We start from the raw sequence: 14,840 nt of genomic DNA, 5'->3' as shown, positions 1-14,840 counted from the left end.
AACCGGGAAAAAAGATCAACGACCAGTCAGCCGGAGCTCACAAAAACACGTCTTCATCGGAAGACAACCGAAAGCAAAGTGGAGTGTTTACATCCGGGCAGGCCACGGTAGTTACTGCCTAACCAACTTGTTCAAGATTCAACGGCCGTAATTCCAGCTACGCCGTAATTACATTCCTCATGTTAAAGGACAGAGGGTTTGTATTACATGTCGGAACAACTAAACCTGTCGGAGAAGTTCTCTAGTACTCGAGAGCACGCAACATCACGATATAAGAAGAAGGACTCGCCACTCGAATTCAGTCCCTCAGCAGTCATAGCTTGATAATGTCCTACAGATCAGGAAGAAACGTCGCGTTGGAGAGAGAGAGAGAGAGAGAGAGAGAGAGAGAGAGAGAGAGAGAGAGAGAGAGAGAGAGAGAATTGTATAAGCAATAATAATCCAAATCACTCAACCAAATTTTACCATGCCCTTTGGTGCATTGCTCGCCAGTCTAAGCAACAACGAGAAAGCCGTTATCAGAAAGATAGAGAAGACTCTCTACAAGATTAATAGTCTGAAGTCATATTATTATTACTATGATTATTACTGAAGAGTTTAACCAGATCACTCTATCATTTTATAATTTTTATCATAACAAGGCAGTTTTATTATCAACAAAGATATCACAAATGACTAAAAATATGTACCAAGAAAATGGAGACAACTTGAAACTTTTAATTTACAAAGATTCATGTACAATCACTGGACTTTTGCAGCTGTTGGCTTCACTTACGTACTAAACAGTTTGAAATGAACTCTAATAAAGATGTATCAGAATAATGTTGAATGCATGATGATCTCTATTCAAAAGTAACATACACAAAACAAAACCAATGATGGAGGACAATTAAATAATTTTATCTCTAATACCCACTCTTACCTTTCAAGTTTTTCACCCAGCACGGATTCTTCTTCTTTTCTTTTCTTCTTTTTCTCTTCTTCAAGCTGTCTTCTCTTTTCTTGCTCTACTATTTCTATAGCCAGCTTCTTTTCTTCCTCTTCCTTTTTTTCTTTCAATTTTTGTACCCTACCAGAAGACCTTCTTGGTGCAAATTCCATCATTCGCTTCCTTTGTATCTGTGAAGATGTAAAACTTTCTCAAAAAGAGTTATAAACTTGCCACTAAAAATTTAAAAATACATAAAACCTTTACAATTTGTCACACCTTCCCAAGACAGAAGCAAAAGAGAACATGAAAATCTAATGCCCACAACATAAAGAGGTTCCAAGTTTCATATCCTTTACTTTAACTGAAAGGTTTTGAATAACCTTGTGTAATTATGTACTACTACCATCTCCATATCTTCACTGGCAATACAGCTTAAGAACAAGCATTCTAAGATCAAGTCAAAAAGCAATTACAAAAATCAAACTAATACAATTTAGTCTTTTTTCATCTAATCCCTTGCATATCATCCTGTTTCATCTGGAAACATTGGGAAACTGTGGGAGTCAAAGCTGACGAATACATTAAGAAAGGCTTACCGTATATTTCGGCGTATAAGTCGACCCTTTAGCCCAAAAAAATCATGCCAAAATTAGGGGGTCGACTTATCTAACGGTAACAAAAAGTGAATCTTGATTATTTTGGCATATCGGTACAGGAATCCAGGCTTTTCAGTTGGCTAATAACAATGACAGCCTTGTTGAGGTAACTATGTATGTAAATACCAGTATTAAAAACATTTCGCACTGTAATACGACAATAATAATACATTAGAACATCCATTACTTTAAATAAAATGAAAAAAATCAAAGTAACTTGAAGAAACCCCAATCGCACAGCAAGTGTAAACATTGCTTAGCCATTTGTAGTACCGTAACTAAGAAGGATGTGTTCACTCTGACAGTTTTGTATTTACCGGGGTATTGTTCAAAAACATTTATATATGGTATGAAATCTGTATTTATCACATAAAATAAAATAAAAAAAATTTGTATTTAATGGTAAATATGTATTTAAAATCCTTTTAACAACCCAGTCAAATCATTAACTTGAGTGGCAGTTTGTACATACATATATACGTAGGCTTTTATGCAGCGTTAGTTAGCGCTTTGTTTGTTTACATTACACACGAGTAACGTATCTTTCGCTATATCATTTCTAATCCTATTGGCCAGTATCCATCTTTTATATATTACACAGATTTTTTAATATACCGAGTATATTACCAGTATTTCATATGGTAAGTAGAGCAACTTATGTACCGTAATAACATTCAGGTTATTTTATATGATACGTTTTACCCTGCTGCTTATTTTGAGCGTATGGTTGGCCTCACATTTTATAGGTCGACTAATATACCCGATATTAGTTAAAATCATAAAAATTTACTCAGAATTGGGGGGGTCGACTTATCTTCCGGTCGACTTATACGCCGGAATATACGGTACTTTCATAAAGGCATTCTTGGGTTAATTTTTTTGTAGCTATTCATTTCTATTTAGAAATTTAATTTAATTTCCATCTAAAAATTAACATGAAACTTGACCGCAAATAATAGAGGAGAAAATGTATTTTAATAAAATATATTCACCATGAAAGAACACATTTTACTTGTTGTTTTCACGCCGTTAACAGATAAATATGTAAATATCGTATTATTATGATATAGGATGAAAATAACAAACGTAATCAGTTTTTTACACAAAATAACATGCTCCCGACACTATCTGTTAACGAAAAAATAACAATAGAGTTCAAAACAAGATGTACATATTTCAGTCATATTTCAACTTAAAAGCACTTCATATAACAAAAAATAACCTGTTTACGCTAAATAGAAGCAAGTAAACCATTCTGAATTGAGTTAAGTAGGGCAAGATAACCCTGCCTCTGCCCTCAGCTGATTTTTCCAAAGCAAAACATGGATCACTTTATTTGTATTTTATACTACAATACATTGTAATATGAGACTAGGAATACATGCATATTTGTTATGTTTGTATTTTAGGAGGGTCTCTTGGTGCTTCAGCAAGTACCGAAATATATACCGATAACCAGACAACAGCGCCATCTATTAACAAAATAAATAACCAAGTCTAGTTCACTTATTTACATTAATTTTCAACTTAAAAACTCTTCATATAAAGAAAATAACCTTGTCACATAAGAATATAGTTTCTAAAGATTAATTTATGCTAAATAGAAGCAAGAAAATCGCTCTGAATTGAGTTAAATATGGCAAAATAATCTCACCTCCACCCTCAGCTGATTTTTCCAAACCAAAACATAGTCGGTTTGTTTGCATTTTATAACACTAATAGTAATACAAGACTACATACAGCATTACTAGATAAAGCAAAATAAAGGATAACTTTTTAAAGAGCAGAGGAAAGGATGCATATTTGCTGTTTGCATTTTATGAGACAGTCTCAGCACCTGGCCTAAGAAACCGATAACCAGACAACGGTGCTATAAACCCTACGGAATGTAAAACCCAGTTATGAATATATTTACCAAGCGTCGTAAAACTGAAACGCTGCTAACCGATGGCGACAGTAACCGTGGGCTGCCTGTACTATTAGGACTATGTTTATACAATACTACTAGTGATAGGTGTCTCCTATCTACTTAGTAACGTATGTCAGTGGTTGTGATATGATTTTTTTATCAGTTCAATTTTGTTATATGGAAAATAGTTTCATGCAATTATATAACATGATGTTTTTAATGTCATTACATTAGATTTCTTCCATCTTTGAAAATAAAAATAGATTAATAAGGCATGAATCGTGTATCAGGCAGGTGCAAAAAAATTATGAAACTGTCAACAGTAATTTGCTTGAATGTAGTACATACAATATGTAGTTCCACCTTAAACAAGCTTACTGCTTATGCAGATGATGTAAATTTCTTTCTATCGATCTCATATGTATAGAGAACAGTGGTTGCTGAATCTCATACGAGATTTTACTAAGATTATTGAACGGTGCACATTATGGGGATGAAGTTATTTTAATTCCATCTAATTCTCCCCTTGTTTGTTCTTCAGCAAGTCTCTTATTTTATTTGTTGGACTAAAGTCTGGGTTCTATTTCTTATCATGGATTTTAACCTTAATCTCGAGAGCTGTCATTCACTTTGCTTACCTTGCATACTCGATAAGATATTTCACAATTCTGATCATGATCTACAACATACTATTAGCTATGCAGGTAACTATAGGCCTGTGGGGCACTGAGGACCAATGCTGCACAGTTTTCCAGGCATTTTGTTCCTGTTGTGACCAAACTGAAGAATGTGTGAAGGCTATAGTTTACTTTATTACTAAATTGTTTATTGTTGTTGGTCTATGATGGTTAAAATATTTGTCACTGTTGATGAGCAAGTGTATAGCTCAAGTGTTTATTTATGTCACTGTTGATGAGCAAGTGTATGGCTCAAGTGTTTACTTATGTCACTGTTGATGTTGATGAGCAAGCATATGGCTCGGGTGTTTATTTAGGTCATTGTTTATGTTGATGAGCAAATTTATGGCTCAGGTGTTTTTATGTCATTATCATCATTATTATAGAGGTTGATGAGCTGTGTATGGCTCACAATATTTTCATATCATAATGTGATGAGATTAAGTAAGTGTATGACTCTGGTGTTGGACAGGTCTGTATGGCCCTGATAATGTAATGGTGTTAAGCTTTGTTATTTAATTTTTTTTTTCTTTCCTGTCAACTGCTGCTGCTGTAATAATTTTTATTATACTTTTAGCTGAAACCTTAACTCAGATGTAAATATGTAAATGGACTTAGGAGAAATAGGTTTATGTTTATTATGCTTTCTCCTCCTTGATTTGCTTTGGGACTCCCTGGTCCTTCCAGTTCTGGTCCTCTTTTATTTAAGAACCTGACGAACCAGGAATTGGTTCATGACAAATACAAATAGCCTAGTTTCCGACTTTGCCTACTACTTGGCTGCATTCTGACACTGCTTTTAATCAATCGATTACTCATATATTCTAACTTCATCATTTTATATAGTTATACTGTATAATTTTCTTAAAAATAGTGTACTATATTTAACACATTTAGCCTACTACATTACCGAGTTAGCCTAAGACAGTACTTAATTTCTCAGAATCTGCACATTATTCTCGGTGACTTTCATATCCTGAATTTCATATCTTCATAATTATGGCTATCAGTTCCTTCATGATTTCTTTTGACTTTAAAGGTTAGTAAGATGAATTTCAATGGCGGCGTCCAAACATAAAAAAAAGTACACCACCATCTATTGAGGAAAATGAACACTAAACTATTTGCTAATGAAATAAATTTTTTTTAGCATAGATAAAGATTTGCGCCTGCGCTTCTAGCATTATATCTCATGGGTATCATATATCAAAAAGTAAATACACAGTTGTATAAAAGAAATTATCAAAACTGTACCACCTATGTCTCTCAAGCACAAACACTCACAGTAAGGAATTCATACTTTGCCAAATATCTCATTGTTTTAATTAAAAAGTTTGACTTGGTAGAGCCTTCTCAAGTGGATATCTAAAAAAAAAATATATTTATTCCTTTAAGATTAATATCAAAAACATATTGACTTCACATTTTCATTACTAACAATTATTTTCATAAAACCAGAGGAGATATGGCATAATTTTTGCTGTCTTGAAGTTGTAAACAATACGCAGTGCCACCCTGGTGGCGGCGGAACAAACTATTGGCGGCTGATTTAAAATCAAGCTGAAACATGGGAGTTCTCGGACCATAGAATGCCGGTTTTAAGAGGTTCAACTGGTAAAAAAGAAAAGAAAAAAAGTAAAACTTCAACCAAATTTATCAGAAAACCATTGAACACTCAAGGACAGATTGACAGACACACAAGTGATCAATGAGGGGAACCCCATTATTAAGAAGTCCTAATAAGCTCATTCTTCAGAAAAAATACAAAAATTTTAAGCTTATCAAACAGGCATGAGAAAAATACTTTGATATCAAACCATTATTATTATTATTATTATTAAACATTTTAAGAAAATCAGTCAGTCATACTATACACTCATACTGGTTTGCCTGAATAATCTGTTTCTAAACATGAAGTGAAAGTTCAACCAAGGCAAAGTCAAAGAAACAGGAAAGCTAGGTGGGAGAGATCAAGAGGAATGGTTAGGTAAAGCATGCAAGAAAGGCAACTGGGAGCTGTTGGGATATTGCAAATAACCTTCCCTTCCATAACACCCACAACATTTTGCTCAAAGCACACCATACGCTAGAACACCCTGCAGGTTTTATTTGGCAAAAAAGAAATCCTACTTAATTTGCACTTCACTACTAAATATAAAAATATAAAAATACTATATTGAATTTTGTCTAATTAACTACTAGTTATGAGATACATAGCAGTACAGAGTTATTCCTTTCACTAGATAACAGTATGTACAGAATTATTCTTCTTTCCTAACAACATTATTCCTTTCACATAGATAACAGTATGTACAGAATTATTCTTCTTTCCTAACAACAAAGTATTTTAAAATCTTTAACTTGTCATAACATCTCAAGCAATGCAAATGGGCACAGAAGGATCCACAGAAAGATAGATGGCATATGGCATATTGGGATAAAGATCAAGTACAAGTAGCAGGACCAGAAAAGCCATTCTTCACTGAGAAAACATTCACAAGATCAGGTAGCAGGACCAAATAAGCCATCCTTCACTGAGAAAACATTCACAATCAAACAAAATTATAATTAAACATACAAACTAACCCAAAAAATTTAGCATTAATTAGTGTTACTGAAAAGGCAATTCCAGTAGCAAGCTGAAGAAACAAAAAACAACCCAGTTACACCTACGCACTAATTGCCTTTAGGCTTAAGAATGAAAAACAATAGTTTTTCATTAATTGGAAGGAACGTGAATACTGTTACATATGATGGCTCTTTACCAAATCTAATATGATCACACTGCTTAAAATATATTAAAAAGAAAAATTTCTTTGACCAGCAATAGATGCAAGGAGCTCTAAATCTGTTAGAGCAAGTTACCTTCTCTTTCTCCTGGAAGAGACGTGGGATCTCTGGAAGAAAATCTTCACGCAGCGTCTGTAATAAACTGCGTTCCAATTTGGACGAGCAATCTTCAAATTTCTCAGCAAGAGTATTCCAATCTTCTTCTGAGAAACACTGGACCTATAAAATTCATGAAATACAGGCTCATCAATAAGAACCAAAAAATTATACAAATAGAAAGATATTTCTACAAGAAAAAACACATTTCAATAAATATTTTACAGTTCTTATTTCTTAAAATAAGAACCTAAAAATAAATATGCAGAATAGTTGTATATGAGCTTCTGAAAAATGTTAAGTCATATACTATACTCCTGACAAGGGGGCAAAAGCATGAAATCATACTACTTTATACTTTTGCTACATGATACACGTCTTTTCCTTTTAAAAGGACAGCTCATGGCATTACCTTACAATTCTAGGAAAATAATTAAGAATAAGTTTGCTATTGCAATACGCTTCTACACCATGGCAGCAGCTCACTACCACCAACTGACTACATAACACTTACTTTTCTAATTAGGTCAAATGAACTAGAAAGAACATATGTAATTTAAAAGATTAAGTCTGGTAAAATTTATTATCAAAACAGTTTTCTTTACCTGCCATATAGCAGGTGGTGTAACTTCAGATTCTTCATCGCTTTCTGAAACTTTGAGGCCCTTTTTTTTTCGTTTCTTTTTTCTTTTGTCTTCTTTTTCTTTGTCTTTATCCTTTGGTTTTCGTCTATGAGGGTGGTAAGGTGAATGGTCTTCTCTATACAACCGGGTGCCATAAAAATACCAATAGGTAGAGCCATTGTCATCATACCCAAGTGGTTCAACACGAAGGCTGTCAGACTCTAAATTCTGAAATAATAAAGATTTCAATTTTAATTGCCACCAACTTACTGCAAATACACATAACAAGAAAAATAAAGATGGATAAAAAACTAAATTTCCCTCATCAAAACATTACATGTTTTAAATCAATATTCCTACATACAACTCAAGCACTTTAGAAATGCTAAGTTTATTTTTAAACAACAGAATAAGTTAAAAAGAGAAGGGCTTGACTGAAAAGCAACATTTCAAACAAGGGAATTAAATAAAAGCTAAAAATGACTGGATAAAATTGCAGCATCGCTGGAAAACCTAATACATAAATCTTAACTCACAAACACATTAGTCACAATTTACAGCTACAGAGGAATAAGTGAAAAAAAATTGATATCAAATATCATTAAGGCTAACTTAAAGAACATCTGGTTCACTTACTTTTACTCTAATCTCTCATATAACTGTTAATCAAATCAATACTATAAATAAAATTTAAGATATTACGTAATCACACTACCAGGTACTGTAATAAACTTGTTCTTAAATATAAGATACAGTAATATGATGTAATCACACTATTTGTTCTTAAAATTCATAAGTTAGTCAGAGTAGACTGAACTATACATCAAAACCCCACAAAAAATGAGCATGCTACTAAAATTGCTGCTCTGAAATCAAGATTGACAAAAAAGCTACAGGAATAAAGGAAAGTAAAAAAACAACACTGGGAAAGTTTTTATCAAGAACATTTTAAAATGTGATTCACTACAAAAACACAACTTAAATCAGATATTTGGTGACACTTGAATACATATTCTTATGGGAAATCTGTCTAGAAACCATCAACAACATCCAGAAGTCACACCAGTAACTCACTAAATATTAACCAATTATACTTATATAGTATTAGCCCTCTCGTGATCTAATGACGCATAGGGCATCAATATTTTTTTTCCCTAAGTGCACAGATGACACATGTAAGTTATTTTCAGGAAAAATTCACGAAAAAAATGCGTCGATCATAGAAAACATAGTTGACGCCATTGGGTCGACAGATGATGAATCTCAACGAAAACGCAAACTCGACGCCCCTAGCTTACTTAGCTACAATACAAAACATCAACATAAGTAGGTTGGAAAATATGAAAATTGCACTCTGTAAAAAATTAGCATTTTTTAATCAATTACAGCCCATTGGCAAACTTATTTATAGCAAAATTATTGCTTCCACATGAATGATCATACATTTCTACACAATTTAGGCATACAATAAACTCCCCAAACCTAATCAATATATTTTCCATGATTCTTTCCAAAAAATATCTATGATTTTTCTTTAAAATTTCAAGCTCATCACATTGTGGGGGGGGAGTCGTGTATCTTACACCCTTATATTTTCAGCCTGTGCCCATGAGGGTTAAGATATTTGTTGCAGTTATTGTGAGCTAGCAATGAAACATCATAAAAACTTTTAAAATTTAAGTCAACAACAGATGTAGTTCTCCCTACTTACTTTTAAGAGATCAAGAACATCTTCAGCTTCTAATCTGAAGTCACACAATGCATGAAGGATTTCTACTTTCCTTCGCAGTGGAAGCCATCTGATATCTCCTTCTGCAAACAAATTCTCTCTACTTGGATCCTCCTGAAAACAAACATCAACATTAGTTACCGAATAAGTTTCAGGCTATTAAAGAATCCCAAAGAAAGCACATTTATGCCCAAATGGAGGAAACTATTTAATAACAACAGCTATGGCAATAAATATTCTCAATCAAGATGTCCAACTTTCTTATCCGTATCATGCCTCGCCATCATTTTAACTCAGATGTTCTATTCGCAGGTTCAAGGCACGAAATGAGTTCTCTCCACAATCTTCTGTGTGGTACACTAGGTGCCTGAACATCCTTTGGCACGGGTCTTCACCTGTGTTTTACCCTAAGTCATTTCTGGGTACTCCTACTGGTTTGTCTCTTGCTAATCCAATAAATCTTGTTATCCAATAAAAATAACTTTTCTGTCTAACTGCTCATTTACCTCTTCTTATCTCATGTCCAAACCTTCTCATAATGTAAAATTTCCCTTTCTTACCCATTCTCTGGACAACACATCTTTCCACAACTTCCAAGTCTGTACTGAAAACTTCCATTGCAGTCTAACCACAAATCTTAGCATTTTGTAGTGGCACCTCATTGAAATCTTATCTATTTTCTTTGTAACTGCCCATATCTAAACAGCTTATAGTAACATGTGTCATATCTGTATCATCAAATTTTACTTTTTTATTGATGTGATTTTCTTATCTGCTAGTGAAGTAACCCATCAAAGAGCCTTACTCATTTGGCAAACCCTGCCAGATCCCTGAAAGATCCAGACCTTTAGAGAAGTTTTACAATCTGCTAGCCCATGGAATAACCATTATGCATAAAACTATTTTCCTTTGATTTTCTACAGAAGAAACTAGAAAAACAACAAATTGCTTATGAAAGCAACACCTCAGATCTTTAATTAAATTAATCTTTAAAAATTAATTTGTGAGAGAGAGAGAGAGAGAGAGAGAGAGAGAGAGAGAGAGAGAGAGAGAGAGAGAGAGAGAGAGAGAGAGAGAGAGAGAGCAGGCTTTAAAGTATCTCTTGCTAATGAAACCCATCCTCTATCGATTGATATGCTCCACTTTCTTACATCTAATTTCATGTAGTATAACAATGCAGTCCTTTCTTTGATGTTATCTGTATTCTCATCATAATAAATAAACTTGTGGTTTAGCACCTTTCATATTATCTATTTCTCTCGGGGCTCCTTTAACACTGCTATAAGCATCAAAGGCTTGAATCAACATCTGTTCCTTCACGATCAATTACATATCTTCTCTCTACTAGTTTCTTTCTCCAGAGCTATATTCTCACCAATTCTATTTGTTCCTATAACCTTATCTTTACCAAAGATGTTCCCTTTTTGGGTTGGAAGTGAAAAGTGTACTTTTTGTCTTTAGTCTTGTGTGTTTTCTGACTGAATTCCCACCTGGTCTGCATCTTCATCTATTCCTTTTTTCAATAATGAACTGGACATCCTACTCCTCTTGATCATGTAGCCTCCACAGTTACTACTTTGTTGAATAATGCCCCTTTTTCAGATTCCAAGCAAAAACAATCCTCTGCAATTTCATTTGTGTATTATCTTCGCACCATACTTCATGCTTTTACTTCTTTTAGTTCCCTGTTTGTGGTTTTACCTCTTTTAGTTTCCCTGCTTGTGGGTCCATTTGCTTGAAGCGTACATTAACTTCTTTCCAAAAATATAATTCTGCACTACTTTCAATTACTTGTCTCATTTCTATCCCATCTTTGCTGCTAGCTTTCTCATTTTTATGTGCTTTTATCACTTCTTGTTACAGCTTCTATGAATCTAACATCCTATACTCAACATCTGTATGTCTATGTGCCTGCTGACCAGCATCCTTTTCTGTGCCTATTTTCGATGAGCTTGGCTTTTTTTTTGCACTTCAATTGGAGTTTGCCACACACCCAATCTACCAAAAGCCAGCTGGTTAGCAGGGCTATTTTATTTAAGAGTACTAGAAGTTACTGCCCATTGTTTAAATTTCAATTGTGAAAGTACACTTCGCAGGATGTATGATGGATCATACTACATTACTACTGTGCATTCAAAATTTTTATCATAATCACATCTGTTAAACCTGTGAATGCCTGCATGCATGCTTCATAAAAATTTTAAAGATCAGAGTGACACATCCTCTTTCAGGGTTCTATGTATTTTTTCTTATTATTTGGAGTAGGCACATAACATCTTGTAAATAAATGAAGCACATAACATAAAACATATTATAACCTCTTCAGACTAAAATTATACAATAGAAAGCTCAAAAATTGATAAGCTATCTGATAAGCTAAAAAACAGCAACCAGCATACCTGACATTTGTGTTTAAAGAGTTTTCTCAAGTAACTCTGGTAGTTGGTAGCATTAACTGTTTTCCCTGGAAGGCAGCCTTGCACCAATCGCACTGCCAATTCAACTAGAAGTGGACTTCCTGTATCTTCTAAGCCATCAGTCAACAAAGCTTCCTCCAATTCCTGCCAGGAAATTAAGTACATCTAGTGAGGTCATTAGAATAATGCATAAAATTAATATAGAATTAAATTTCTGAGACTCATGAATAAAAAGAAACTACAGATTGTATATTCTAAATTTATAGATAACACATGCAAAATAATAAGTTATCTATAATTTCTTTTACAAAATTTATAATGCTATAATTCTAACAAATACTCTTATAAAGCGTAAGACCATTTTCAATATCCTCTGAAATCTAAAAGCCTTCCACAATTATTTATGGCTAAAAAGAATAACCAACCATGATTTAGGTGCTTAATTCCATGAAAAAGGTTATGAATAGGGTAATGTGGGGGATTAGCGTACATGGGGGTGGACCGTACAAGCTCTGTTAAAATTAGAGAATTTAAAGAAGAGCTCTGTTGGCAGCACTGAGATGTGAAGCGTCATCAGTGAACCAAGATGGATGCTTTCATTTCTCCTAGCTCGACGGATATGGATTGGAGCTAAGATTTTTTATTTTTGTAGCATCCGATTTAATTTGAGACATCCATATCATATCGTTTCCTAATCTTGAATGCAGCCTGATCCTATTGGTGAGATATTGAATATGAATATTAGGCAGATGTAGGTGATATATGAAGATATATCTAGGTTTTATCCAACAATGTTGCTGTGATAATGGTTTGAAGGCAATATGGCTTGTAGGGGGTGTAGCGTACATTGTTGTGAGGGGGTGTAGCGTACAAAAATTTCTACATACTTTATTTTTTACGTTCAAACAAGATAAAACCCCTACGTAATAGTTTACTTAAATTCAATATGAAGAAATGCGAGTACCAGGTGTATAATAGGTGCCCAAAAAAACAGTTACATTTTTGAAATGGTAAGGGAAAATAAATATTTTCTGAATGCAATTGAAATGTGATGTTACACATGTAATGATGTTTAGTGAGCATTTGCAGTATTGTACATGTGTTGTGAAGTTTATAATCGTGTAGGGTGATTGGATACATTTTTTTTTTTTTCAAAAACATGAAATGAGGTAGGTCTTTATTTTTCCAGTTTTCTTAAATAATAGGACTTTATTTTTCCACTGTTTTCTTAAATAAACAATATTGGATGCTTATTTGTTTTATTTCACACAGCAAAATATCATTCATAAAACTTCTTATTGGTATTGCAGGGATGAAATGGAAATGTAATACTGATCGCCAAGATGAGGCCAAAAAAACTCCTCTCTTTTGCTCGTTCATTAATAGAACACTTTAGATAATGTGTTTGTTTAATTTTAGACAGCAATATCTAATTCATTATAATTTGTAATGAATTTTTTTGGGGTGAAAATAGCATGTATGGAACACCCCCATAGCATGTATGGATCACCCCCACTATGGGGGTGATCCATACAAAATGGAAATTTTTGGTTAAATGGCCAAAAAAAGGTCCCTAGTTTCATATTGATAAATTTAGTTGTGTGTCATAGGTAGCCCATTCCTTGGGAAATATTTCTGACCCAGAGCCTTATCTTAAAGGTTTAAATCTGATTTTTCAGTAATATTTTTCCACTAATAGTACGGTACACCCCCACACTACCCTACTGCAATAATAAAACTAGCACCTAACACTTTTCAATATTTTAATTTTCTACTATAACAATAGCAAAACTGCTTTTATAAAGCAAAAGGTAAAGATTTTGTTTGATGTCAATAAAATTTATACAGTTTGATGTCAATAAAATTTATACACTCTAATTGTTCAGCTTTTGAAGTCAGTGTTCTAGTTATCATAATTAGATGAAAATCTAAAGATCTTGATTTGCAACAGTAACAGCAAAACGATGCCTATAATAAATGCAATCCCTTCAGGCAATGTAAGGATTATAAAATATTTGGGTATGCTCAAATTCTTCGGATGAGCTATACAGCTAAAACCATAGGCTGATGATAACTTAAGAATATATCAATCCATAGGTTTTCAGCAAGTGACATTGTACTTACATACATAAAAAACCCTTGGTGGAAATGTTCTAAATATAACCACTACATACTATCCATAAATGTAATTTACATAAAGTAAAGCCACTTCTCAAACTCAAACGACCTATTAGAAAGAACATTCTAACTCTGACCTAAATTCTGGTTGTATGTAAACTTTTTAAACACCCAGGAAATAGTTACTCTCTTCTCATATTATAGGAATTGGAATTGGGATATAAAATTCATGCCCAAGGCTGGAACCTATAAAATCACTCAGAGCTGAAAATAATGTTCAATCAATTGCCAGGAAAGGGTGGGAAGATGGAAGAAAGATATTATGAAGGGAGATATGGTATAAAAGGAATAAAAGGGTTACAGACAGGGATAGAAGGGACACTGCAAAGAACCACTGCAAGGTGCATGATGGCACCCCTACAAGGCTCTTCATATTTTAAGTAAGCAGTCTTTATACCTTTGGCTCATATGGTCGTAACATACCTCAATATCAAAATCAAGAAGATCGAAGGCGGCTCTGAAGAGTGAACAGAAGTGTGCAATACTCGGCAGTTCCCACCATGACTGGATATCTGCAAACGCATACAAAGAAGAAACACCTGTAATATACATTTTTTGCTAAACGTATCTGCAAATGCTAACGTTATTGAATCAATTCACATATAAAGACCAACTAATTTACAGTTAAACCTCACATGAAAAATTATTTATCAAAATTGTTTCCACAAGGATGAATTACCGGTACCTTACAGAAAATGTATTACATTAAAAATATGTTACAAGATTGCGTGATGAAACCTCAAAACCATTTGTGCATCAAAATTTGCATCTACACTAGTGAGTTTTTACATACTGTACTTAGCATTTAGGTAATACACCAAAAGTAAAATGTAA

General features: G+C 33.6%; 1 protein-coding gene across 3 annotated transcripts in view; it reads right to left on the bottom strand.

Annotated features, from left to right (window-relative positions):
• Window positions 1-14,840, bottom strand: part of LOC135220897 (trichohyalin-like) — a 256,724-nt gene that overhangs the window by 152,447 nt on the left and 89,437 nt on the right. For 2 of the 3 annotated variants that reach the window (XM_064258510.1, XM_064258511.1), the window contains exons 2-7: window positions 14,430-14,518; window positions 11,811-11,972; window positions 9,394-9,525; window positions 7,665-7,910; window positions 7,039-7,182; window positions 923-1,119 (exon numbers count right to left, since the gene is read on the bottom strand). In XM_064258510.1, the coding sequence (XP_064114580.1) occupies window positions 923-1,119; window positions 7,039-7,182; window positions 7,665-7,910; window positions 9,394-9,525; window positions 11,811-11,972; window positions 14,430-14,518 (970 nt within the window). Of the gene's footprint in view, window positions 1-922; window positions 1,120-5,611; window positions 5,755-7,038; window positions 7,183-7,664; window positions 7,911-9,393; window positions 9,526-11,810; window positions 11,973-14,429; window positions 14,519-14,840 lie in introns of those variants that run through there. The other variant, XM_064258512.1, reaches the window with a different exon arrangement.

This window comes from Macrobrachium nipponense, chromosome 2 (genome assembly GCF_015104395.2).
Source record: "Macrobrachium nipponense isolate FS-2020 chromosome 2, ASM1510439v2, whole genome shotgun sequence".
Classification (NCBI taxonomy): Eukaryota; Metazoa; Arthropoda; class Malacostraca; order Decapoda; family Palaemonidae; genus Macrobrachium; species Macrobrachium nipponense.
The sequence above is the reverse complement of the archived record's forward strand: the minus strand, read 5'-3'. Positions and strand labels throughout refer to the sequence as shown.